This window comes from Centruroides sculpturatus, unplaced genomic scaffold, assembly GCF_000671375.1.
Source record: "Centruroides sculpturatus isolate CEXI.00-Female unplaced genomic scaffold, Cexi_2.0 scaffold1887, whole genome shotgun sequence".
NCBI lineage: Eukaryota > Metazoa > Arthropoda > Arachnida > Scorpiones > Buthidae > Centruroides > Centruroides sculpturatus.
In genome coordinates this window covers 19677-46173 of record NW_019386044.1, presented here as the reverse complement: position 1 = coordinate 46173, position 26497 = coordinate 19677, and the positions used below count along the sequence as shown (strand labels likewise).

General features: G+C 26.8%; 1 protein-coding gene across 1 annotated transcript in view; it reads right to left on the bottom strand.

The window, feature by feature from the left end:
* Window positions 1-26079, bottom strand: part of LOC111613294 (dynactin subunit 1-like) — a 59704-nt gene extending 33625 nt beyond the window's left edge. Inside the window, 8 exon segments of the mRNA XM_023354642.1 lie at window positions 2851-2963; window positions 6577-6618; window positions 7831-7938; window positions 10194-10265; window positions 10365-10586; window positions 12054-12145; window positions 17793-17940; window positions 25709-26079. Of these exon segments, the coding sequence (XP_023210410.1) occupies window positions 2851-2963; window positions 6577-6618; window positions 7831-7938; window positions 10194-10265; window positions 10365-10586; window positions 12054-12145; window positions 17793-17940; window positions 25709-25921 (1010 nt within the window). The 5' untranslated portion in view covers window positions 25922-26079.
* Window positions 26080-26497: the final 418 nt, after the last annotated feature.

The window sequence follows — 26497 nt, the reverse complement described above, 5'->3', positions numbered from 1 at the left end:
TCTGGGCCATCAGAAACATGTCTTAAGTCAGTTAATATGAACTTCTTCAAAGAAGAATAGTACAGTAATAAATATAAAAAAAAAAACATAAGGATTTTCCGTGGCACAAATGTGATAGTTACAAGTGTTCATTGATCTAAGGCAGTGGTTCTCAAAGCGGGTGCCGCAAGAACGCCACAAGGGTGCCGCAAAATTTTTAAATAATTAAATTAAAATTACTTAAAATAATTGAATTAAAGTATTAAATTAAATAAATAATTAAAAGATACCTTTATAATAATAACTTTTGTTTTGAATGCTTTTGTGTTGTTTGGAAATAAACTTACTTTAATAAAAAACTTTTATTTTTTTCAAAGTCTTCTCATCCTTCATATCTTTACTAACCGTAAAAAGCAAAATAATAAATAATAATAATAGGGGTGCCGTGAATTTTGTTTAATAATTTCAAGTGTGCCACCTGACAAAAAAGTTTGAGAAACACTGATCTAAGGTAAAAATGTGCTCCACTGCTCCACAGAATCTTCCATGGCTACAATACATCCACTTCTATTCTGACAAGGAAGGTAAATTCAATGGTCAGTTGGTTTCCCTATTGGCATCAAGCAATTGATGGTTGTGGCTAATTTTATAAAGATAACAGGGCATCAACTTTCTCAGTGCCTTCCACATCAGCAGTGCATGTCCACTGTCACGTCACATTAGTTGGGGTATCCTGTGGAACCCAACTGATATAACACTGCACATGCACTATTGGAACCTACATTATTTGTTGACTGTTCAATAACAATTGTGGTAACATCTTCAATAACATGTGAAGTGATAGGCTTGTATTCTCAACTAACTCAATCTGGCTGAACTCCAGACATCCAGTTTCCTTTAATCAAGGAATCGCTCTTCAACAGGTTGTTAAATCAGTGGTCCTTGGCATAAATTCTTATAACAGTAAAATTCCAAAGTGTAGACAAACAATTTCCATTGTTTTCATAAAACAGTTTTACAAGAATGCATGTTCTGGTAAGGTGATGACCATCATATCTGATAAGAAAGGATATCGGTCTTGGTCACTTATACTCAAAACTTGGCTGCAAAATGTGTACTTGTGCAAAGAAAAACCACTTTTTCATTGCTGGCAAAGCCAAAAGTACCACAGGGGTGTTTTGGTGCAATTTTTTTTTAGAGAAGTATCTTCTGTATGTTCTGAAATGTCATATACAAGATTTGGTTGCATTTGGGCTGCTCAATATTTCTATAAACAATACTGAATAGGGATACTTTAATTATAATCACCTGGATATATATTTCAGACTAGCAAAAAGGCTAACAGTAACTGTTTTTTTAATTATCCCTTAAGCTGAGTCAAATGTATATTTAAAGTATAGAGTTTCTGCCAGGATGTCAAAAATTGGTAATACCAACTGACATTTGGAACTAAATGAAGTTGATGCTAATGAGAATTTGTTGCATTAAACAATGTTTGATACCTATTTTAAAAATGATTAATTACTTAAAATAAACAAGATCTTGCTTATTCCATATAAAATATTAAAATATTGATTAAATGAGAAAATATGAATATGGTTAAAAAATAAACTGTTTTCTGCAATTCAAATAAAATGTCAATTGTTTTATTATACTCATATGCTATATAACTATAGTTCTATTTCTATGAAAATTAGACTGGAGTGGATTATAAATTATGAGTGGATGAGTGGATATAAATTAAATTGTGACTAAATTGTTTTTAAATGTTTTAATAGCATTAAGTTTATTTCCAAAATAATAAATTATATTACCCACAATTAAATTATATATTAATAAATTGTTTTATTAAAGTAAAAACTGTAATAATTTTGATAAATAAAAATACTGTTTATAATAATATCAATTTTATATGTTATATCTGCTAATGAAATTATAATAGAGGCTTCATATTTACAAGAGTTAGATTCTGAGAAATTGCTACAAATATGGCAACAGCAAATTTGAAAAGGAAAACTACAATGAAAAATAAAGTTAGGATATTGAAAAAAATAAGTAATTATGAAATAAAAATGTTTTCATATAAAAAAATTGAGCTACCATATTTCTACTCTGTCACTTTTTCTTAAAGTATCTTATAGTAAATTCTTTTAAGATGAAAGCATGAGCAACCATAACTAGTTAATTTAGTCCTTGCAAACAATCTGTAAAATGCATTTTAATTTTGTCTTTTAGGGAAGTTATTTTTTTTAATCTTTTTGATTTTTTACCTTTAAAATACTTTGGTTAGATGACATTGTTAATAGATAAGGATTAAAAAAATAATAGCTAAAATTCTCTTGTAAAATACAATGCTCACATTTACAATGACTTCTACTGTATATAAACAATGTTTACTATCCACGTAAGTGTACATGCTAAAATAACGTGAGAAACTATAAAACTGTATCCACTAGTACCATGTAACAGTCAATGACATGAATTTTTATTCATGTCGTTCATGTCATAAAATGATTTTCAAATTAAAAAAAGATTAAAAATCATTTAACTGTCTAAGATTAACAATAATTTTTGTTACTCCTTCCATAAATAATCAAAGTTTGGTTATAAATATAAAAAACTGCAAATATCAAACCAAAAATAGGAACTTCTGTCCTAATGAGATGATTGCTATGAGATAGACAGTAGCAATCAGTTACAACAGAAGATGAATAAAAAAATTAGGTTTATTAATTAGGTAATAAAACTGAACTTATTTAATTAATAAGTACAGTTTCATTTGCACAGAACTACAATTCTCAAAAACCTCACATAAAATTAATGTAATAAAACTTTTTCAATAGTGTTATTCTAAAATTTACATCATCTTACTTCATCAAGGCCTCTTTCAATCTTTCATTTTGCTGTTCAAGTTGTTTAACTTCATAATGTGTAGCTGCACCTTCAGTACCTAATAGTTTTCATAATAAAACTATCAGTATATAGTAAAATTTAAAATAATAATTAGATCGTATATGATTATTANATTAAATAAATAATTAAAAGATACCTTTATAATAATAACTTTTGTTTTGAATGCTTTTGTGTTGTTTGGAAATAAACTTACTTTAATAAAAAACTTTTATTTTTTTCAAAGTCTTCTCATCCTTCATATCTTTACTAACCGTAAAAAGCAAAATAATAAAAAATAATAATAGGGGTGCCGTGAATTTTGTTTAATAATTTCAAGTGTGCCACCTGACAAAAAAGTTTGAGAAACACTGATCTAAGGTAAAAATGTGCTCCACTGCTCCACAGAATCTTCCATGGCTACAATACATCCACTTCTATTCTGACAAGGAAGGTAAATTCAATGGTCAGTTGGTTTCCCTATTGGCATCAAGCAATTGATGGTTGTGGCTAATTTTATAAAGATAACAGGGCATCAACTTTCTCAGTGCCTTCCACATCAGCAGTGCATGTCCACTGTCACGTCACATTAGTTGGGGTATCCTGTGGAACCCAACTGATATAACACTGCACATGCACTATTGGAACCTACATTATTTGTTGACTGTTCAATAACAATTGTGGTAACATCTTCAATAACATGTGAAGTGATAGGCTTGTATTCTCAACTAACTCAATCTGGCTGAACTCCAGACATCCAGTTTCCTTTAATCAAGGAATCGCTCTTCAACAGGTTGTTAAATCAGTGGTCCTTGGCATAAATTCTTATAACAGTAAAATTCCAAAGTGTAGACAAACAATTTCCATTGTTTTCATAAAACAGTTTTACAAGAATGCATGTTCTGGTAAGGTGATGACCATCATATCTGATAAGAAAGGATATCGGTCTTGGTCACTTATACTCAAAACTTGGCTGCAAAATGTGTACTTGTGCAAAGAAAAACCACTTTTTCATTGCTGGCAAAGCCAAAAGTACCACAGGGGTGTTTTGGTGCAATTTTTTTTTAGAGAAGTATCTTCTGTATGTTCTGAAATGTCATATACAAGATTTGATTGCATTTGGACTGCTCAATATTTATATAAACAATACTGAATAGTACTTTACAAACAAGTACTTTATAAACAATACTTTAATTATAATCATCTGGATATATATTTCAGACTAGAAAAAAGGCTAACAGTAACTGTTTTTTAATTATCCCTTAAGCTGAGTCAAATGTATATTTAAAGTATAGAGTTTCTGCCAGGATGTCAAAAATTGGTAATACCAACTGACATTTGGACTAAATGAAGTTGATGCTAATGAGAATTTGTTGCATTAAACAATATTTCATACCTATTTTAAAAATGATTAATTACTTAAACAAGATCTTGCTTATTCCATATAAAATACTAAAATATTGATTAAATGAGAAAATATGAATATGGTTAAAAAATAAACTGTTTTCTGCAATTCAAATAAAATGTCAATTGTTTTATTATACTCATATGCTATATAACTGTAGTTCTATTTCTAAGAAAATTAGACTGGAGTGGATTATAAACTATGAGTGGATGAGTGGATATAAATTAAATTGTGACTAGATTGTTTTTAAATGTTTTAATAGCATTAAGTTTATTTCCAAAATAATAAATTATATTACCCACAATTAAATTATATATTAATAAATTGTTTTATTAAAGTAAAAACTGTAATAATTTTGATAAATAAAAATACTGTTTATAATAATATCAATTTTATATGTTATATCTGCTAATGAAATTATAATAGAGGCTTCATATTTACAAGAGTTAGATTCTGAGAAATTGCTACAAATATGGCAACAGCAAATTTGAAAAGGAAAACTACAATGAAAAATAAAGTTAGGATATTGAAAAAAATAAGTAATTATGAAATAAAAATGTTTTCATATAAAAAAATTGAGCTACCATATTTCTACTCTGTCACTTTTTCTTAAAGTATCTTATAGTAAATTCTTTTAAGATGAAAGCATGAGCAACCATAACTAGTTAATTTAGTCCTTGTAAACAATCTGTAAAATGCATTTTAATTTTGTCTTTTAGGGAAGTTATTTTTTTTAATCTTTTTGATTTTTTACCTTTAAAATACTTTGGTTAGATGACATTGTTAATAGATAAGGATTAAAAAAATAATAGCTAAAATTCTCTTGTAAAATACAATGCTCACATTTACAATGACTTCTACTGTATATAAACAATGTTTACTATCCACGTAAGTGTACATGCTAAAATAACGTGAGAAACTATAAAACTGTATCCACTAGTACCATGTAACAGTCAATGACATGAATTTTTATTCATGTCGTTCATGTCATAAAATGATTTTCAAATTAAAAAAAGATTAAAAATCATTTAACTGTCTAAGATTAACAATAATTTTTGTTACTCCTTCCATAAATAATCAAATTTTGGTTATAAATATAAAAAACTGCAAATATCAAACNTTTGTGAGCTCTCTCTCTCGAACGCGCATTAGCATAGATTCAGTCCTAGTCTATAGCTTGTCGTATAATCGTTGTATTTGGTTATTTGTATTCGTTTGTTTAGATTTATTAAATTATACTTATGTTAATTATACAAAAATGTCTCTTAATTGGGTGTCCGAATCAGATCGTAAACGCGTGTTAATCCGCGCATTGAGAAATTGATTAACTGGTGTCGGGAACCTGACGAACATCTGAACTTCGCCGTTCAGATTATTTTAAAATACGCTCTCCTATGAAATAGATTAGGATCGGATCTTACGATTCGAAACCTTGGAGAACTAGTTTTACCAACTGGGGCTGATTAAGTGGTGCCAACGAATTAGTGTACCCCCGGCAGATCTCACACTTGTATTTTTAATTTTGGATAAAATATTTATTGAAACAACATTGAATAAATTATTATATTACTAAAATTAAGTTTAAAAAGTGTGGTGAAAAATTAAATATTCACTATAGTAGTGGAAAATAATTCTAAACATACATAAAGTCTTATAAATCATTCAACAAAATAGAAATTAATACCAGTAAGAAAATTTTTTGCAATGTCAAATAATATTTTTATATCACTAAATATTGTTATGAAATAGACAGAGAATTATGAGATAGACTTTATAACTACAAAAAACAAAAATAAAAATAAAAGGTCTTTAACTTAAATCAAATTAAAAATTACTTTTAAATTTTTAAAAGAAAAACTGATGATTAATATTGAAATATATCAAATTTCTTAAAAGTGATTAGATAGGTATATTTCCTTATTTATACATTTTATTTTACAATTAAAGCATAAAAGAGAAAAAAATATGACTAATCTTAATTCAAAAACAAGTAATTTTGATTCCAATTTACAAAATACTGAAATGAAATTAGAATGAAGCAAAATATCATATATGAAATTCTGATTTCTTATAAACTGTTTAAATATTATTTAAATTTTCATGCCTAATTTTTTAATTGATAATTACATTTCAGTATTTAAGAAAAATGTAAAAATAAACCTTTTAGTGTTCATGGAACAGAATAAATTTAAAGTAAATAAATAATTAAAAAAAATTACTTTTTCTTCAGCCATTTCTTTATCTAAAGTAGCAATTTCAGCTGCTTCTGCCAAATCAGACATTTCTTCTGCAAGCTCTTCAATTTTTTCTTTCATCTGTTCAATTTCTGCTTGTAAAGTTTCACACTATGATGGTTTAAATAATTAAATGCATATTAATAATAAAAAAAAAGTGGATAAAATTTGTTACTCTATTCAAATAACTGGAATATGATATCAGTTATAGAAACCTTTAACTCAGTATTTATTTTACTGTAAAATTAAAGAATATTTGTAATTTTTAAAACTAAGTGAAGTCTTTCAGCAACTATTTCAGTGACACACAAAACATCAAATTTAAGATGCCAAAATTTTTATGATTGAGTGGAATATTTTTTACTTTCTTGATCATGTCAGACTTAGAATAATTTGTTCATATATAGATCACATATAATCAAAACAATATTTAATTTTAATTTTTAAAACTAATCTTGAATATTATCACCTTATAATTATTTTCAATTATTGAAAAAATGCAAAAATTTTAAATAAAAATTTGTAAGTAATTTGAAAATCTAATATTTTCAAAATTATATATATATCTGTGATAATAGATAGACTAAATTATACAACAACAAAGTTAAAAACTTGTATTTTTAATTTTGGATAAAATATTTATTGAAACAACATTGAATTAATTATTATATTACTAAAATTAAGTTTAAAAAGTGTGCTGGAAAATTAAATATTCACTGTAGTAGTGGAAAATAATTCTAAACATACATAAAGTCTTATAAATCATTCAACAAAATAGAAATTAATACCAGTAAGAAAATTTTTTGCAATGTCAAATAATATTTTTATATCACTAAATATTGCTATGAAATAGACAGAGAATTATGAGATAGACTTTATAACTACAAAAAACAAAAATAAAAATAAAAGGTCTTTAACTTAAATCAAATTAAAAATTACTTTTAAATTTTTGAAAGAAAAACTGATGACTAATATTGAAATATATCAAATTTCTTAAAAGTGATTAGATAGGTATATTTCCTTATTTATACATTTTATTTTACAATTAGAGCATAAAAGAGAAAAAAATATGACTAATCTTAATTCAAAAACAAGTAATTTTGATTCCAATTTACAAAATACTGAAATGAAATTAGAATGAAGCAAAATATCATATATGAAATTCTGATTTCTTATAAACTGTTTAAATATTATTTAAATTTTCATGCCTAATTTTTTAATTGATAATTACATTTCAATATTTAAGAAAAATGTAAAAATAAACCTTTTAGTGTTCATGGAACAGAATAAATTTAAAGTAAATAAATAATTAAAAAAAATTACTTTTTCTTCAGCCATTTCTTTATCTAAAGTAGCAATTTCAGCTGCTTCTGCCAAATCAGACATTTCTTCTGCATGCTGTTCTTTTTCTTCAATAGCATCTTTTGCTTCCTGAATATAAATTAAATCATTAAGTTTTTAAAAATATATATAAAAATCTCAATTTCTGTTGTAGTTTTATTATTTATACAATGTATTAAATACACAATACTTTCTATTATTCATATTTTTATTCTGAACTTATTCAAATTTTAAAATATATAAACATCTCTAAGCCCACTAGTTACATTAAAGCTAAACAATCATTGGATTAAATTCGGCTACATAGCCTGATTTAATCCAGCAATTGTTTACTTTTAAAATATATAAAGGAATATAAAAAAAAATAGTTAATCAAAAAACAAAATATTTGATTGGCAATTATAAAATATAACATAAATACAAATTTTAAAGATTTAATTATTATATTCGAAATATTTTCTTCAACTCCAGACAAAATTTCAAATGAAATATTTAAATGTTAAATATTTGCAAATTTTATCTATTGTAAAAATCAATCCAAATGAAAACCTTAAAAATTATTATTTAAAGCAAAATACAAATTCTACACATAAAAATTTTTTTAATATATTAAAAAATTAAATATATTTTAAGTTTTTAAATAAAAATAGGTCTTTAACTTGAATCAAATATCATTATTGCTTAAATTGAAATCATATATTTCTTTATATTTTAACTATAATATTTAAATTTGAATTATATCCAAGACACTTCAAAATTGGTATTNACACTATTGCAGTCCACACACACACACAAAAATGAATATGAAAAATATTTTGAGAACCAGAAAAAGATGGCATTTCCTTCTGGGTTTGTTCCTTAATTTCCTCTATGAAATGAAAATGCCAACACTTACATTTTGGTTAGTCAAGGAAAGGAAAAACATCAGGTTAAATCTGGAGAATAAGGGAGAATGTAAAACAATTATTATTGAATTTTTGCTTAAATACTGATAAGCACTAAATGTAGTATAACATAAGTTGTCATAGTATAGCAAGTAGAACTGTTTGAAACATACTACCAGAATTAGAGAGCATTTTATTTTGTAAACATCTTATATTGAATGCAAGGCAATTTTGAAGCACAGTAATACTTATTTCTTGAATTTTGCTTGAAAAAATTAAAGTTGACAGTTGATCTGAATAACTATCATCATCAATAGAAATGCAACCTTCAAAGCATTTATGCCATTCAAATTGTTGTTATCCTAAAGACTTGTTCATATAACAAACAGCAGATTCAACTAATATTGTCATTTATTATGAGATGGCAGCCTAACCACCAGCCTCTAGCCCCACCTTTCCAACCTTCTTGGAACCGCAGAACACTTTCATGAGAAATAAATATGTGCAGAACCCCCAAGACAACTCTACTTTAATCTACTTCAGTCAAGTGTATTATATTGTTAAATTAAAAATTTTAATTATGTTAAATGGAGAAATAATTACTTTTTATTTCATTGAAACTGAATAGCTCCTTTATATGACCATTTTATACTTTATCTGTTATCTGTGAGTAATGTTTTCTTTTTATATCCTTATCCCCCAAGTGTTTGACTCTTACTAACAAGACTAATTCCATGTATATTTTTTGAAGTTAAAAGCACAAGAGACATTTAATACAATATACAACCTTGTAAAAGCACTTTATAGAACAATTTCTCAATTCACTGTGGAAACCAAGACATCCTCATAAAACACCAGTTAGAAAAGGTGGCTCTAGCCAAATTACTTTATAACGAATTATTATATTAGCCTTAATAAGCCCAACAAACACTCTGGAAGACATCTGGGAGATTTGTTCTTTGGGAGCTTGCTGTATCATTTTGTATGGGAGATTTTTACAAGTTTAACACAAGATTTTATCCATATACTCTGCTCTCAATGATTATCCATGATAAAGAAAAAATGCAATGCAGCTCTTGAAAACAAAAAAGAACTTAAGCTCCTACTTGTACAAAATCACATATAATATTATTATATTAGAACTTTGCACGTGTATAGTATATGATGTATATTTTCTGACAAACTTCTTAGTCTTGATTCTAGCAGTTACTTGTCAATAAATCAATCCAGGAACTTTTTAAATCCCCAATTAGTTTATGACATACATTACTTTTTCAACTGATATGTAAATATAATTATCTAAACATGATAGTATATTGACTATTTTAATAGGATAATAAAGTAATTCTATTTTGTAAAGATAATTCTAAAAAATTAAATTAAGTCATTTCTTTTATTATTATGTTATTAATGAACAAATTGAAATATGATCCAATAAAAATAAAAAGTAAAAAGTAATACCTTTTTTGCTAATACAAGCTGCCGTTGAAGTTCATTCTGAGATTCAGTAATTTTTGATTTAAATTCTAACAACTAAAAGAATTGAAAAGTTTTATATAAATTATTAGAATATTTACTGTATAATAAATAATATAAATTTAAAATTTAGTATTGTAATCAATAAATTTGTACCTGTTGTACTTGAATTTTTGTCTTTTCAAATTCTTTTAATTTTACTTTATCTTCAGAACGTTTTGCCATTATAGTCTGCAGTTTTTCATTCAAATCTTTTATTTCTGCTTTAAGATTTTCAATTTCTTGTTCCTTTTGTATTAAGGCAATTTTATCATCAAGACTATTTGCAACAGCTCCCATTGCTGATACTACTGCTGGTGTTGGTTTAAGGGAGTCAAACTAATATAGAAATAATTTATGAAGAATTTATTAAAATCAATTTTTGTAATATTTTCAAAAACAAAAACAAAAAAATTATATTGACTTTTTCTATAGCTGAATATTTGTTTACTTTACGAGTCCTAATTAACTGAGACTCATATCTGAGGTGAATTGTGAAAAATACTTCATAACAACAAAAAACAGAGCCATAAGTACAAGTACAGTATAGTTTGATTCACGTAATCTTGTTAGACATGGTGCTCAAATACTCGAAAAGGTTTAAAAAATAATTTATTCAGTTGACTTCATTAACTTCTCACAACAAAATGAGTTTTAAAAACAATATTTAAAACATGTTAAATCTAATCACAGATTTACATTTACTTTAATATATATATATATATACAGATGGATGTAAATAAAATTTATTTATTTATTTTACAATTTATAAGCTACTATGTTCAATAATTAAATTTTTTTAAAATTTAAAAATAAAATTTCTCTCTAATAAGTATTCAAAAAATGTTGCTCTCAATTAATTGAATCAAAATTTTAATTCTAAAATGCATATTTACATCTTCTGACTTGATCAGATGTAAATATGAACTTTTGAACTCTCTGGTCTGTTTATAAAATGCATAATACCAAGTAGACCTTAATTCTGAAATTTTGTTTGTTTCATTACGTACTCTTAGCAAGAAGTAGCGATCTTAATCATGTACACAATAAATTCTCTTCAATTTTTGTTTTCCATAATAGAACAAAATTGATGGAATAAGTTTTGTCTAACAAATATAGTGCAATTTAACAAATTCCATTAATATTTCAAATCTAAATTGTTTGTTGTTTACATAAACTGACCTAAATTGCTGCCACACTCATATTTTTTTTCTTTTAGCAAACAAATTTTTGATCATATCAACTTTTGTCAAGTTTCTGGCATCTGTTTTTTCATCAAGATAATTTTTTAACAACTTCCCTAATTTTTTATTGTTAAATTAATGAAAACAAAAAATTTAATATGCTAATATCAGTATAAGAGTGATAATTATCAAAGTAAAGATGGTTTCTACTAATGTTAAAAATTTTTTATGTATGTATAACTTTATTATTTTGAATAAAATATAAAAATTGGAAAAAATTACATATTTAAAAAATAATAAAGAATCTGAATTCAACAGTTTGTAAGTTTTCTATTAACTCAATATGAAATCATCAACAGTATTTATAGCATATAATAAAGCACCATTTATAAATTACTTTGATAATGATCAACTTTTCTAATATGATTTTAATTTAAAGAATATTTCATGTATATCAATGGCAAATAAATCCAATATAAAGAAAATATAAAAGTTCCATAAAGATATATAAATATATACTTAATAATTTACATAAGGAAGATTATGGCTGTCAAATTTACAATCTACAAAGCTAATATTTTCATAAAATTTTATTATTTTAATTGAAAACAATTTTACTAACTTCAATTAATGACCTCTGGGAATTTGAATTAGTTACTGGTGTAATTTTCACTTCACTGGGAGTTAAAAGTTTTCTCTCATGTGTCTTCTCTTCTAAAAAGTAAAAAGTCATTTAAGATTATATATATATGATAAATATCTACATTTTAATACATTTAATTAAAGATGCTTAAATAAGAAGGATACTAACTTTGAATAATAAATTAACAATTTAAATTTTATTCATCTATTTAAATATAATTATCTTAATGTCATATTTTCACACTACTAAATTTAGTTATAATAATGATAGTTTATAAGTTAATAATAAAAATTAATTTGTTTGTTGTCTTATATGTAATACCACTCTAGTGGCTTTAGAATATTTATCCTAATAACATCATTAAAATCTGATTATAAACAATATTCAAGAAATTTGGAAGAAAACAAGGAGCAGAATTTTAGGTAAAAGCATATTTTTTCCCCAGATTTCCTTTATAAAAAGTAACTTAAAAGCAAGGTTTTGTCCAACTCCTTGTACTTTAAGAGATGTAAGAACATATTTAATTAATAAAAATAAGGCTAAAAAAGGATATTGTATGATTGTGTTTTATTTAATCATTTTTTAAGCTGATGAGTTATATAAGTCATTATTGAGAAAAAACTGACAACAATTTTCAAAATAAAATATAAATCTGTATTTAGCTTGTCATTGCTTTAATTGAAATTATTGTGGCCTACATAATAAAATAATTACATATATAATGAATAGATATCAAATAAAAGCATATACATTATATAATGTATTATTTTAATTCTTTTACATGTTTCTATTGTATTTGAATGGAAATATTAAAAAGCATATTTTGCCAATTTTGATAGATTAAGGTGTATATTCCATATGTTTATATAGTTCTTCTCATTTATAACAAATCATTAACTGCAACCTATAAGCCGAATGCAGTCCTAATCATAAATTTCAGTTTTATATTTGTGGATTGCAAAAATATTTTAATTTCATAAATATAATTTTATGAAATTCATTATCAAATTTCTGTTAAGTGAAAAAAATAATAATAATTAGAATATTGAAATTGTTTGATAGTACCACATATTATTTTTGTATTTGTCCTGCAACATGGCATCAAGAAAATGAAACATAACAGGTGAAAAAAGCTTTGATAAAACAAACCAGACATCCAAAAATTAGTGTGTTGGAGAATTACACCCTAAAAATTTACATTGACAGAAGATAACAAGTACAACAAAATTTTATATAAATAAACTTTTCATAATTAGATAATATGAAAAAACATGTGAAGTACAGTAGAACTCTGATTATCCAAACACCAATTAACCAAATGTCATATCGTCTGAGCCAGCACTTGCCCTCCTTCCTCTCTTCCACTGATGTCATACTGCAATTCTCTTACATCAAGCAACTGTAACTTTCTTACATTTTGTGAGATAATAGAGGGCATTCCAAGTTTCTTAGTGTGTGGAAAACTGGTTGAGAAGTGATGATGATAATGGTGGTTTTCAAATTTTGAATGATCAAGAAATTGTAGAAAGCATGCAAGGAGAGGATGACATAGCAGAAGAAGAATTAGACAATTCTGGACCATACCATACGCACAAGTTATTGGTTAACTCTTAATCCTTGATTGTGAATACAGCGAATGCTAGTGATAAAATTGAAGTCATGCATTCAATTTTCAAAAATTAATAGTAACTAATAAACATTAAAATTGGAGTATGGACAATAGTCTTTTTCACAGTTTTAAATCAATTTCTCAGGCCAACAAGATTTGCAACAAAAATTTCAAAAGTGTACTTTTCTAACTTTAGTATTTGCCAAGATTTTGAAAGAAATTTTCACAGTAAATGTATCAATTTATTATTCTTTCCTCGAAATTTATTTTAAGCCACCACTGACTCATTTTGAGATAAAATGTGATCATTCTAAACTTCAATGTTCCAGTTATTCCAAAATTTTTATATAATATACTGTAATTATAAAGGTCACTTATACTTATGTATACTTATGATCCAATTTTGAATTAATTTTACAAGAATGTGTTCTTGTAAAATTAATTCAAAATTAGTCAGATTTATAAATGTAGAGATTTTTATAAAAAATTAAGGAATAAATCTTCAAAATTCAGTGCAGAAAACACAAAAATCTAAAGATCCAATGCAATGTAATAAAATCAAACACAATTTTACATTGAGAGAATTCTAGGAACAGTTTGATATCAAAACAGTTAGACAGATAAAAATGACAATGGTTATATGTTCTATACTACATATATTTTGCTCATAAATCAATTAATGGGTAAAAGTGGGTAAAAGTGGGTAAAAGTTTGTCAAATTTTATTTGACAAGCTTTCACTGATGCAATTTTCACCCATTGATAACCACAACATTAGCATATTGTATTTGAATAACACAGTTCACTTCATGCTAAAGATTTGATGATAAGAATCAGATGTGAACTACCTTATTTTATGGCATATAAGACACTTCCATTTCAGCACAAAATATTTAGAAAAAAGTATTTAATGTATTTAAGTCATCCCATGTCTGGCAATCTGCACCAATTTTTTTTTTACTGTTCTGATTAAAAAACAGTAAAATTAAATGCACATTTTTATTTATTAGGAAAAAAAGAGTTTAAAAGAAGTCATTTACCACTAAAATATTCTGCATAAAAACATGTAAAAGAACTTAGCTATAACCAACGTTAAATAATAATAATTTTATATAAAACAATAACATTTATATTCAAGAGTTGGGTTAGATAGAGGTAACCTGTAGTCTAATAAAGGATATTTGAGGAATTCATTAGCCTACGAGAGATTGCAACTTCACAAGAAGACACAGGGCACTTTTTGAGCCTTTTTTTGAACAAAAGTCTTATATACTGTAAAATATGGTATTTAATTTTGCAATTGCTATCCTAATTCTATCAAAGCTTATAAAATAGAATGATATTGGAAATAAAATGTAACCTATATATCCTTTACAGTACTATCCTGGATATACTCTGTATGTACTGTACAAAGTTTCATAGAAAATCAGTTTAGCCATTCCCATAATATTTGAAAAACAGACATACAGATAATAATTCAATTATATATATTAAAATTGCTGTTTTTATTAAAAGTTACATTAAATTCAAAATTAAATAAATATAAAATTAAACATAAATAAAATAACCAATTTTATTTTAAGGTAAAAAAAAGATTGCGATAATTTTAAGATACAATAATCTATTAAAATAATAATAATAAATTATCATTAATAAATACTACTAATAAAATTATTGCATTACAGAAATATTAAATCAAGTATATAAACTAAATTGTGTGTATTAAAAACGATCTATAGAACAAATAATAATAGTTTTAAAACCTTATCTGAATAAATTTAAATGTTTCTCCTGAATTTTATTGTGATGCTTTATAACTGAATCATAAGCTCTGACAAATCATTTCAAGAACATTCAGCATTATCAGGTACATTTTCAAATCAATTTAATAATAAAACTTAGAAATATATTCTTAATTTTAATAAATAAATTTTTTAGATTATACTTATGATATTAATATACATAAGTTAAACCTCTAATAATTTTTCTAAGAGAAGCATTTTAAAATTTATAACAAAATATATGATATGCTTATAGATGAAAAATATAGTATAAATATTAGAGAAAAATCTTTTCTGATACTAAAAATATAATTATGATTTAAATTTAAGTACATAATTTGTAAAAAGAATAAACAACAGAAAAGAACTGTATATAAATAGTAGAATATTTAAATTCTTAAGTGAGAAATTTATTGATTTTATTATTTAAACATTTGTGGAGTCTAACATTTATACTATAACATGAAATAAAGTAAAATTCTAAAAACTAATTATATTGATAATTCAATATTTAATAAAGTTATCTAATCATGCATCAAATCATTATATTCATTAATTGTCAATCTTCAAGAGTAATTTTCAGTTATATTATATCTAATTTTATTTTTTTTGTCATTTCAAATCATTCAAATATTTCACCAAGCTGTTTTTATTCAAATTGCCATAGTTATTCTACTGCAAATTTGTTGGTCTAACTGTTTATTTTTTTAAAGATTTATGTACTGTACATCTGATTTTAAATAAGCCTAACTATTTAAACTGGTTATGCTATATTTATTTTTTTTTGTTGAGAATATTGAGTAGACTATTTGCATCCTTCTTATTAGTCATATCACTTCATAAATTCTTCTCATAGAATCATTCTTTTTCTGCATATTCAATGAGTTTTTCTCCTCTAACTTCTTTGAAAGTTTTAGCTTCTTTCCATTTTATATCTTTCTCTTCTTCTAATCCTTCTTGGCTCAATATTTTATTTTCTTTTGCAGTTTTTACTTCCTTTGTATTGTCAAGTTTACAGTCCTTTTAGCGGCTCCAATGTATAAATTTCTATTTCCATTGTCCAAAAGTAGAATTTCATTAGTCCTGTCTTAAGGTAGGAACACACTACACATTTTCTGCTCAGAAACATTTATGGCAGAAAAACATGTTTCAGTCACTTTTCTGTTTTCTTTTCTCACACAATGATATGATATAACTTAAGATGACCAAACAACATATACAATGCATCTGTGTGTTCTTTTCCACTGCACTGTTTGAAAAATATGACATTTCCAGTGACATTTTGATGACATAAACAAGTGAATGATTGCTCTGGCTGGCTGGTGTCAGACACAGAAAAATACAACTAAATAAAACAAAAATTTTTAATCTCAACACTTTTTTTTATTTGCAGTTTCTTAGCATGACAAGAGTATTATTACTAATAAGAATATTATTTTTCTTCATAACAACTTTCTAGTAAGCTTCTCTATTTTTGATGAAAATCATTTCTCTAGCTTTTGATGTAATGCATAATGCTATTAAGTGTTCTCAATGTATATCCTACTGTACATATGACCCACAAAGATGATGTTACACAAAAAATTTCACTATCTTATTTTCTCTTTCATTGTCTGCTGATCTTTGTCATTTTCCTTATTAACCTTTTTATCTAATTCTTTAAACATTCTATCCTATTCCTTGTTCCAAACTAAGTGTAATAAATCTCATTTCCCTAGTCCTGGTTCCTGAAAATACTTAAACATGAAAGAGAGTACTGTATTTCTAAATAACTGTGAACTCCAAGAAAGTGAAGGTCAGCAAAGCAACAAAGTGTATTCACAATTAAATTGCTTCATTTAAAAACAAGTATAAAAACCAAAATAAATATTCAAATTCTAATTAATGTTTATTTTAAATGTATAAAATTTTAAATGTATAAAATGTCAAATGACATTTTATACATTTAAAATAGTTTGGTAACTTTACTAATTTTTTTTAAGTGAATGCCATCTGAATGTTTTGACTTTAACTCAATTCATTGATTATTCCACGGAATTATCTGATATTAGTTTTGTGCACTTGATCTACATATTTTTGAAATTATCAACAGTTTGAATTTCATTCATTAATATATAATAATAATAATAATTTGTAAGATTACTGTAACAAAAAAAAATTTGCTATAAAACATCAGTACTAGCAGTAATTATAATTTTTTTTATATTTCTCAAAACATTTGTTCAAGAATTTCTGAAGAAGTTTGAAATTTTTGACAAATTTCTAACTTATATTTGCCTATAAAGAACATGGCTTCAATAAACTAAATTTTTAATAAATAAAAATTCACCTGAACCTAATTGTTTTTCTTCTTCTACTATAGAAGTTGAAAGAGGCGTAACAGGTTCTTTAGTAATGGAAGTAACAGGAATAGGTGATGCAGGAATAGGTGATGAACTTTTCGTTTTAGTTGTTTCTTCCTCCTCAAGTACTTGCAACTAAAAAATAAAAAAATTGAGATTTTCCTTATTTAATACAAAACACAATTTTGATCTTGTTAAAGAATAATAAAAAAAATAAGTCTATAGCACCCACATTAAAATTAGAAACAAGATACCTATCTCAACATAAAAATTATCATTAAAATTTTACTAATTTCTAAATTAGTAACTAACACACACACACACACACACACACAAATATATATTTTGTTGTCTCACCCTTGCTCTTTCTCTGTCAATTGTACAAATTTACAGCAAAAGATACTAATGAGTTGTGAGGGCTCTGCAAAAATAAATTTCCTTGTTTAAAGTTTTCACTTTACCAAGGAGTTTGGAAAACACTGTTCTTAGATTCTTAGATGTTTCAATGTCTTAATTTTTTTAAATAAAAATATTGAAGAAATATGAAGAATACGAAGAAGATAAGCTATTGTCTCTAATTAAATGCGGTCCAGGCAAAAAAAGGTGGTTATTTCTGTAGGATTAACCCATAAAGTTTCATCAATTTTTTGAAGAAATATTTTTTTGAAAAATTGATTTTAAAAGGAAAAAAATGTATATTTTAAATTGTTAAGAACTTTTTTGTTCAGAATTATTAAGTAAATTTGTACTTGAAAATTATAATTTAAACATTTATAAAACTATCTACATTTAGAATAAATTTTACAAAAATTTTTTTATTTATTTTAAAAGACTACATAACATTTATAACTTTTAATTTATTTAATGCAGTGGAATTCAATGCTTATATATTTCACAAAAAAACTTCCATAGTAGAATCTATTTATTGTAATTACAGATATCATTATCATTCATTAATGCTATCAAAATTAATGTCTCAAAACTCATAAAACATTACTTATTGTAATCGGAAATTCAGCTACAGTTACTGTCATCTGGTAAACAGCATTCTAAACTGTTTTTTCACACCATCAACTTCAATTTATAGTCAAAATTGAAATTGTTATCAGTCTTAAAAATGCTTTAATTATTATTTGTATTTATTTATTTTATCTTGTATTTTATTGTGTTTTGCTTCAATTTTAAAAATGGTTCAGCTGGTTCAGCATTCTTATGATTTCTGTTCTACATTATTCCTGTTACATTTCTAAATTGTATAATTTAAAGTTTGTAATCTGAGGATAATCAAAAATAATTAAAATGTTAGTCATTAAAGTTTTTTTTTTAGTTTTGTTGCTGTAAAAAGATTTTGTGAGAATTAGTACTTTCCAAAACATTATGACAATACATACATATTGACCAAATTGCTATATCAAACAATATCAAATTATTTCATTGCACAAAAATATATATAAATACTTAAGGTTTTGCCTAGCCAACAAAAAAAAAATCTCTGTGTCATCAAGAATTCAAACATTTATTTTTGGATGCTTATAATAGCTTAAAAAGTTCTCAGAGAAGTTCTCAATATTAATCACACTTACTCTTTTTTATTAAAAATACAAATCTAGTACTGTTTACCTTTTATAAAAAAAATATGCTAAGTTTTGTAGCATACTATTTATTCCAACTGCTCACATTAAACCTGATATACAGGGTGTATCAGAACGACATTTTAAAAATTTGGGGGATCGTAGAGGATGAAATTTTGAACGTTTTGATATAAGGAACCCATAGCCGGAAATGTGATATAAAGTTTCTACAGCAGTAGGAAGTGCTTGACTGCCCTTCACTTTGGTAGCTACCCTTCCTTCCATTGATGTCATGTTATTGTTCTTGACTTCTTCCTCTGGGATTATGTAAAGTCCCTTGTGTACGCAACATCTGTAGGAACAGTTCATGAGCTTACAGAGTGCATCTTTACAGCATTTAATACAACCAGAGGGGAGCGTGGCATCTTACAGAGAGTCGGACAAAACATGGTTCGTCGTTGCACATTATGTAACAAAGTTGGTGGTCGTCACATTGAACATTTACTCTAAAGTAGTGCAGCCACTGATTTGATGTGCAGTTTGATTGTACTCTACTGTTTTGTCAATAAAACATGTCATAAATACTGTATTCTGCTGTTTCATTCAGCAGACTGACTGCAAAGTGCTGTAGAAACTTTATATCGCATTTCCGGCTATGGGTTCCTTATATCAAAACATTCAAAATTTCATCCTCAACAATCCCCCAAATTTTTAAAACATCATTCTGATACACCCTGTATATCCATATTTGTGATAAGACTACTGTTCTACCCATCTCTAGTGTATGTCCAATTTCAATTAAACAGTTAGGTAATCCTAATAAAGAAAACTAATCCATATCTGCACCAATGTATTTAATCTAACTGTATTTATTAATCTTCAAATCAAACTAACTTTCATTCAAAAATCTGTTATTCTAAGAATTGAGGTTAATATACAAGTCAAATCAAATTTTTTAAAAACCAAATATTAAACTCAAGTGAAATAAAAATTATGTAATAAAATGTTTACATTTAACATAAAATTTTTTAATATAATTAGCATTTACATAATTTTCTAATAGCACCATTTCAAAATTGTTGCAATATCTTCTTTCATTCATACCACATTGAATTTTGTAACTTTATGTTTTGCATATTTGTTATTACACAAGAGTCTATTGATATTTTGGAGCAATAAAAAGCATAATTACAATTAGTAATTCAAATTTATTCAAAACTAATTTCATAGCAGTAAAATTAAACTTTGGAATAAATTCTAACTTTTAGTCATTTGTTATTACACATGTGATGTAAACATCTTTTGCAGCACTTTAGACAAACTGGATCATTACATTTGATACATTTGTAGAAAAATTTTTGTCTTTGGAAGATGGACACTTAGAACAGGTCTTCCTCTTCTCAAGCTTGCCACTCAAAACTTGATCATCTCCAGCAGCAGTATTTTCATATTCCGGTATTGCCTTCCAAATCAATGTAATATTTCTGGGTAGATTAGGAATAGTGAACTGTCTTTTGATATGAAGGTCCAACAGAAAGCGTGCAAGGCATTTAATGAAATGGAATTTTTTGCTTACTGAATTTTCACACTGTGCAAATAAAGTAAGTGCTTGATGATTTACAAGTACTTGTTGATGGAATATCCATGATAAAGAGTTCAAAAATTGAGAAAAGCTTATCACGAAGCAACAAAAGTAGCAATTGAAAAGTATATAAAGTACAAATATGTAACATCCAGTCTTATATACCTTTGCATTCAATATATAATATGAAACACCCAATCAGTATGACCTTCACATTTTTTAAAAGCTATATGTATCTTGAAACAGTCACAAATTGAATAGTGTAAGCAAGTGGTTTATAATTAGGTACCATGGAAGGGAAAGACAAAGGTTGAATAGTTCTGCCACATTGTAGTATAATACCTAAACATAAACATTGGTAGTATAATACCTAAACATAAACATTGGTAGTATAATGTAACAGCAATGGTCTCAAAGACCATTGCTGTTACATTATACTACCAATGTTTCAATTTAGAGATCAAAAGCAATCTTAGTGGAACAAATGAAAATTTCACTCTTGGCACATGTTGTTAGAATACTTTCTTCTCATAAATATTGGTCAGCATTCATTGTATTGAATATTTCATCTCATAAATGGGAAATAGATAAAAGAAAACAGTCCATAAAGCATTCTAATACTTGAAAATAGAGGATGTCTGTATTATTAATTGTTTTAATTTGAATAATAATGTTAAAAAAATTATAAATAGTAATAATATAAAAATTAATGAGCAATTATTTATTGTGACATCATCACAATGCCAGACTGCAATTTTTAATCATATTTTTAATAATTTTTTAATTTAAAATGTATGCTTTCCACCTCAAATCGGTAGTGTCTTGCCCCTGTACTTCATACTTTTATGTCAGCAATAGAGTTGTGCTGATCATCTATTTAACTCCTTTCAGGGGAAAATTTTTGAATTGAAATAACATGACTTCTGACTTCTGGTTTGCACTGGAAGTATGTGTATAGTTAATCAGAACCCTAAGCTTTCCATATCTGGTCTCGGCTTTCATTTACCTAACTCTGTTCTCAAGAATAAGAAAAGACAGACAAATGGACTACAATAGGAATTTATAGGTCTACAAATTTTTCAAATTGCAGCCAAACAACTATACAAAATATCTGTAGCCAGCCTACCTATGACTTAAGTGCAATTTTTCTTGTCAATCAAAAAAATTTGGTATCACTGACTTAAGGTCTTGCAAAAGTAATACTCAGGCTTGAGGATTCTGTAGATGTTAAAAGATTGAAGACTGCTATAATAATGCTATAAAATCTAAAATTGATTTCAGAATTAACTTACTATTCTAGTAGCAACATTGAAAACTCATCAGCTGTCAGTGTAAATATCCATAAATAGATGAAAAAATGCAGATCTGAATGAAGTAATTGGAACCTTATCAGAGCTATAGACCAAGGGTGGGCAACCTTTTTTATAACATGGGCCAGAATAAATTTTACGTTTTTTCCGCGGGCCATAGTAGTTAATTGACACCTTGTGACCTGTAAATTTTTAGTCTGCAAATATGAAATAAATAAATAAATAAATAAAAAGAAATTAATTACTACAGTCGACCCCCCTATAACACTGTTGATTATTCCGTTTTATATGAATTCCATGTTGTATGAGTCACTTAGATTTTACAAATGCGTGTGCCGGGCTGTGAACGGCTCACCTATTTGTAAAATCTAAGTGACTTTAAACACAATAAAAACAGCACTATGTAGTTGGATACAACAGACATTACATTTTCTAATTGCATAGCTTTTGCACATAGATTTTCTTGATGGATGATGGGATGAGATATAAATAATTTAGAAAAATTCTGTTCTTCCATTTTTCGTTTGAATAAGGAAATGACTCCCTTATTTTTTCCTGTCATTGCTGCCGCAACACTTCAGAAAATAATATTCAATTTAAACTAGACGAATTACATAGAAAAATATTTATTAATAATTTCTTCTAAACCTCTCGCGGGCCGGACAGAAACTTTTCGCGGGCCGTAGCTGGCCCACGGGCCAGGGGTTGCCCACCGTTGCTATAGACCATACCTATAGATATAAAAAAAAATCAATGGAACCAATGGTCTACATGTGATAGGATGATTTTAAGGGGTTATATCTGGAATTTTGAAAATCTGAAAAATGGGATAAAATTTAAAAATGAAAACAAGTAAAATGGCAAAACCGTATTTGGGACAAGACTGTCTCAGAGACTCACTACTAAGCGGAATCACTTTGATGTTCAAGGCAGGTCTCGTTCTCATTCTCCTATCTTCTTTGATATCGCTGCCTTTGGGTGCGATCGTTCAAACTTCGCTGGCCACGACCACGAGATCATCCACGATGCATCTTCGATGAAATTAACCTATCTAATTTCAAAATTTCTCTCCGTTGTGTGTCGGCCTGGGCTGAATTTTTGTCGATGTGTAATGAAAAGTTCCCATTTTTGAAAAAAATAATCATGGCTATTGTATCATCCAAAATTATTTTATTTTGCACAAACAATATACAGTTTAATCTGATTATAATGTCATCAAATGTAACGACAACCCTAATATAACGTCAAATTTTTATCGGTTCTACGATTTTACTATACTAGATAATATTAAAAAAAACCCATTTGTAATGACATAAAACCATTTTAACATCATATTTGAAGCACTCTCAAAATTAGATTATAAATTTTATTTAACATAGAAGAAACTACGTATTCAGTCCTAAGGTCAGAGTTCACTTCTTAGAATGACTGTGGGTGGTACTCTCCCCCTACCTGACTTCGGTGGGGTGAGGTAGCTGTTCTGCCTGTTTGTAAAAGAGGGTTGCCATTTTGTATTTTATTTTGACTCAATTCTCGGTTCTCTGACTACCTACAAGTCTGGATTTTTTTATGCGCAAATGATTTGCGCATAAAAATATCAACTCTCGACATGTACTCCTTCATACCTCTATGCTGGTAAGAATATCAGGCAGTACGATTTTATAAACAAGACATAGTCTTGTCAAAAATCCAAAACTATTTCTCAGGACAATGTTAAAAATCAATTGTTTTCCACTTTACTAGAGGCAGCTAAAAGTTCAACATGAGAAATGCCATTATGCCAACTATGTTCAGGATACAATCATAGTAGTACAGTATGTTCCGTTAAGCCTATCACATATTTTATAGGCTGATTTTGAGGGATATTGTCTTAGAAAGGGTCACATATAAACCATTAGTTCTTTTCATTTTTTTTTTTTCTGTGGACATGGTTTACAAGTGTTTTTCAACTGGGGTCTATGCAACAACTCAGGGGAGCCAACAGGCAAAATTTAATTTTTGGGGAGCAATTTCTAGGAAGGACCCACAAGAATAAAATATTAAAATTTTATGAAAACAATTAAGCTTCAATAAGTAAATTATTAAAGAAACGTATATAAATTATCAAAACATAATGTTTAAATAAAATATAAAAGTATATTTAATAAGGAAATCTTAACCTAAAATGTTTTATTTATTATTAGACAAATACACACATTTTGTTTTTGTAAACAAAAGTCATGTCAAATCTTGCATGTGTATACAAAGCATTTTTTTAATGTTTACTATTATTTTTTAAGTGCATTTATTTTAATAGTCTAAATAGATGCTAGTTAAGGTAATACAGTAGTTAAGGTAATAGTAAGAGATATTAAAATGTAGTCCTAAACTGTAGTAGTTTTTAATAGTTTTTTGTTTTAGTTTTTTCTCATGCCACAGGTCAAAAACAGTTGCATCTACTGCTCTGATAAGGTCCCAGCCACCTCATTTATGAACTGCATTTGTACCAAAACTACCATACTACTACAAACTGATATGTTTATAAATAAAGTGACTATTAACAATATTTTTAATATTTTCATATACCATAAATATAAATCTAATATAAGCAAGATATTGAATAAAAGGAATTTCCAAAAATCTTTATTATACAATCCATTTTGTAAATACAAAAGATATGCCTGGAATTTATATTGTAAAAATATAAATTTGTTAAATTCTATAAAATATCTACAGATGAATTTATAATCTTACAACAGTAATCAGTCATTGAACGATGTGAAAGAATACAATATTATATATACACCATCTATCTGTATTAAAATTTAATTAAATATAAACAACACCTTAACACCAAAGTAGTTAATCACTTTACTAAACATTTTTCGTCTCTATTTATGTACCCTCGTCGAGTAAATGATGTTTGAATTTGGAACAACTTAATATTTAAAATTGACAACTGCCAGGTATCGAGATGTTTTTACTCATCCCGAGTTCTTTTTTTAATAGCGTATCTCCAAGCCGTCGTAAATCGCTCTACGTCTCCGGCGTTAACGCATTCATTTCTGAGTCTGTGTTTAAAAATTTTTTCTTTATTCGTGGCCATACAGGGCAAGTACATTTCATTAATGATTTTAGATTCGTCCCAAAGTCCCAAAGTGATTTTTTTTAAACACAAACTTAAAAATGAATGGGACGTTGAGCAATTTCCAACTGCACATTCATTTATCATGCTGAGAAACTACCAGTTGACCCCCTATAACACTGTTGATAATTTCGTGTTATATGAATTCCATGTTGTACGAGTCACTTAGATTTTACAAATAAGTGTGCCGGTCTGTGAACGGCTCAAGTATTTGTAAAATCTAAGTGACTCGTACAACATGGAATTCATATAAAACGGAATAATCAACAGTGTTATAGGGGGTCTACTGTATAATATAAATGAAAGCTATATTTACTTGTGTTTGCCTGACGAATATTCCATAGTTATCAGGACATTGGAAATACGATTTCCCTTGAACTGTGCCGTTGTTTTTTCCTCTTTTCTCGTCTAATATTACTCCAATCCATTTTCCAGACGAAAATTGAGTTGTGCCGATGTAAGCTACTTTTCCTTTAACACCTTTTCCTATTATTTCCACTCTGCATCCTACTCGAAGTTTTTCTGCCATTTTTCTTCTCTCCAGTTATATATTTGATATATACATTGAGTATTTATATATAAAAGACTAATATTAACTCTCTATTTTTTTCAGAAATACAGAAAATTCAGATATATGTCATACTCCTACTTAGAGACCCATAACAAGATGACGTCACCTCCGTCATTTCTTCGTACGAATCTTTCAGTTTTAATATCTATGAATTTGAAATATTTTTAATTAAATTTTATTGTAATCGGAAATTAATTAAAAATAACTAATTAAAAAAATTTGATAAATTAATTTCAATATAAATTTTTAAAAACGGTTACGTTAAATAAATTTACAAGATTTTTCCCGTTCTGAATATCGTAGTACAGTACAATAAACAAAGCTCTGAGGGATCCGGGTTCGAATCCGGACGGATCGATAAATCTTCAGAAATTTTTCGGGGGTGGTCCGTACGGATATGTCGGGCCTTTATGTCTGGATTTTATATTTTTATTTCACACGCTTCAGAGGCTTTTATGTCGAATGATTCAATCTGAAAGCCGAAATTCTATAAACGAAAAAGTTAGTTTTTACAACTTACGAGAAAAAGAAGAG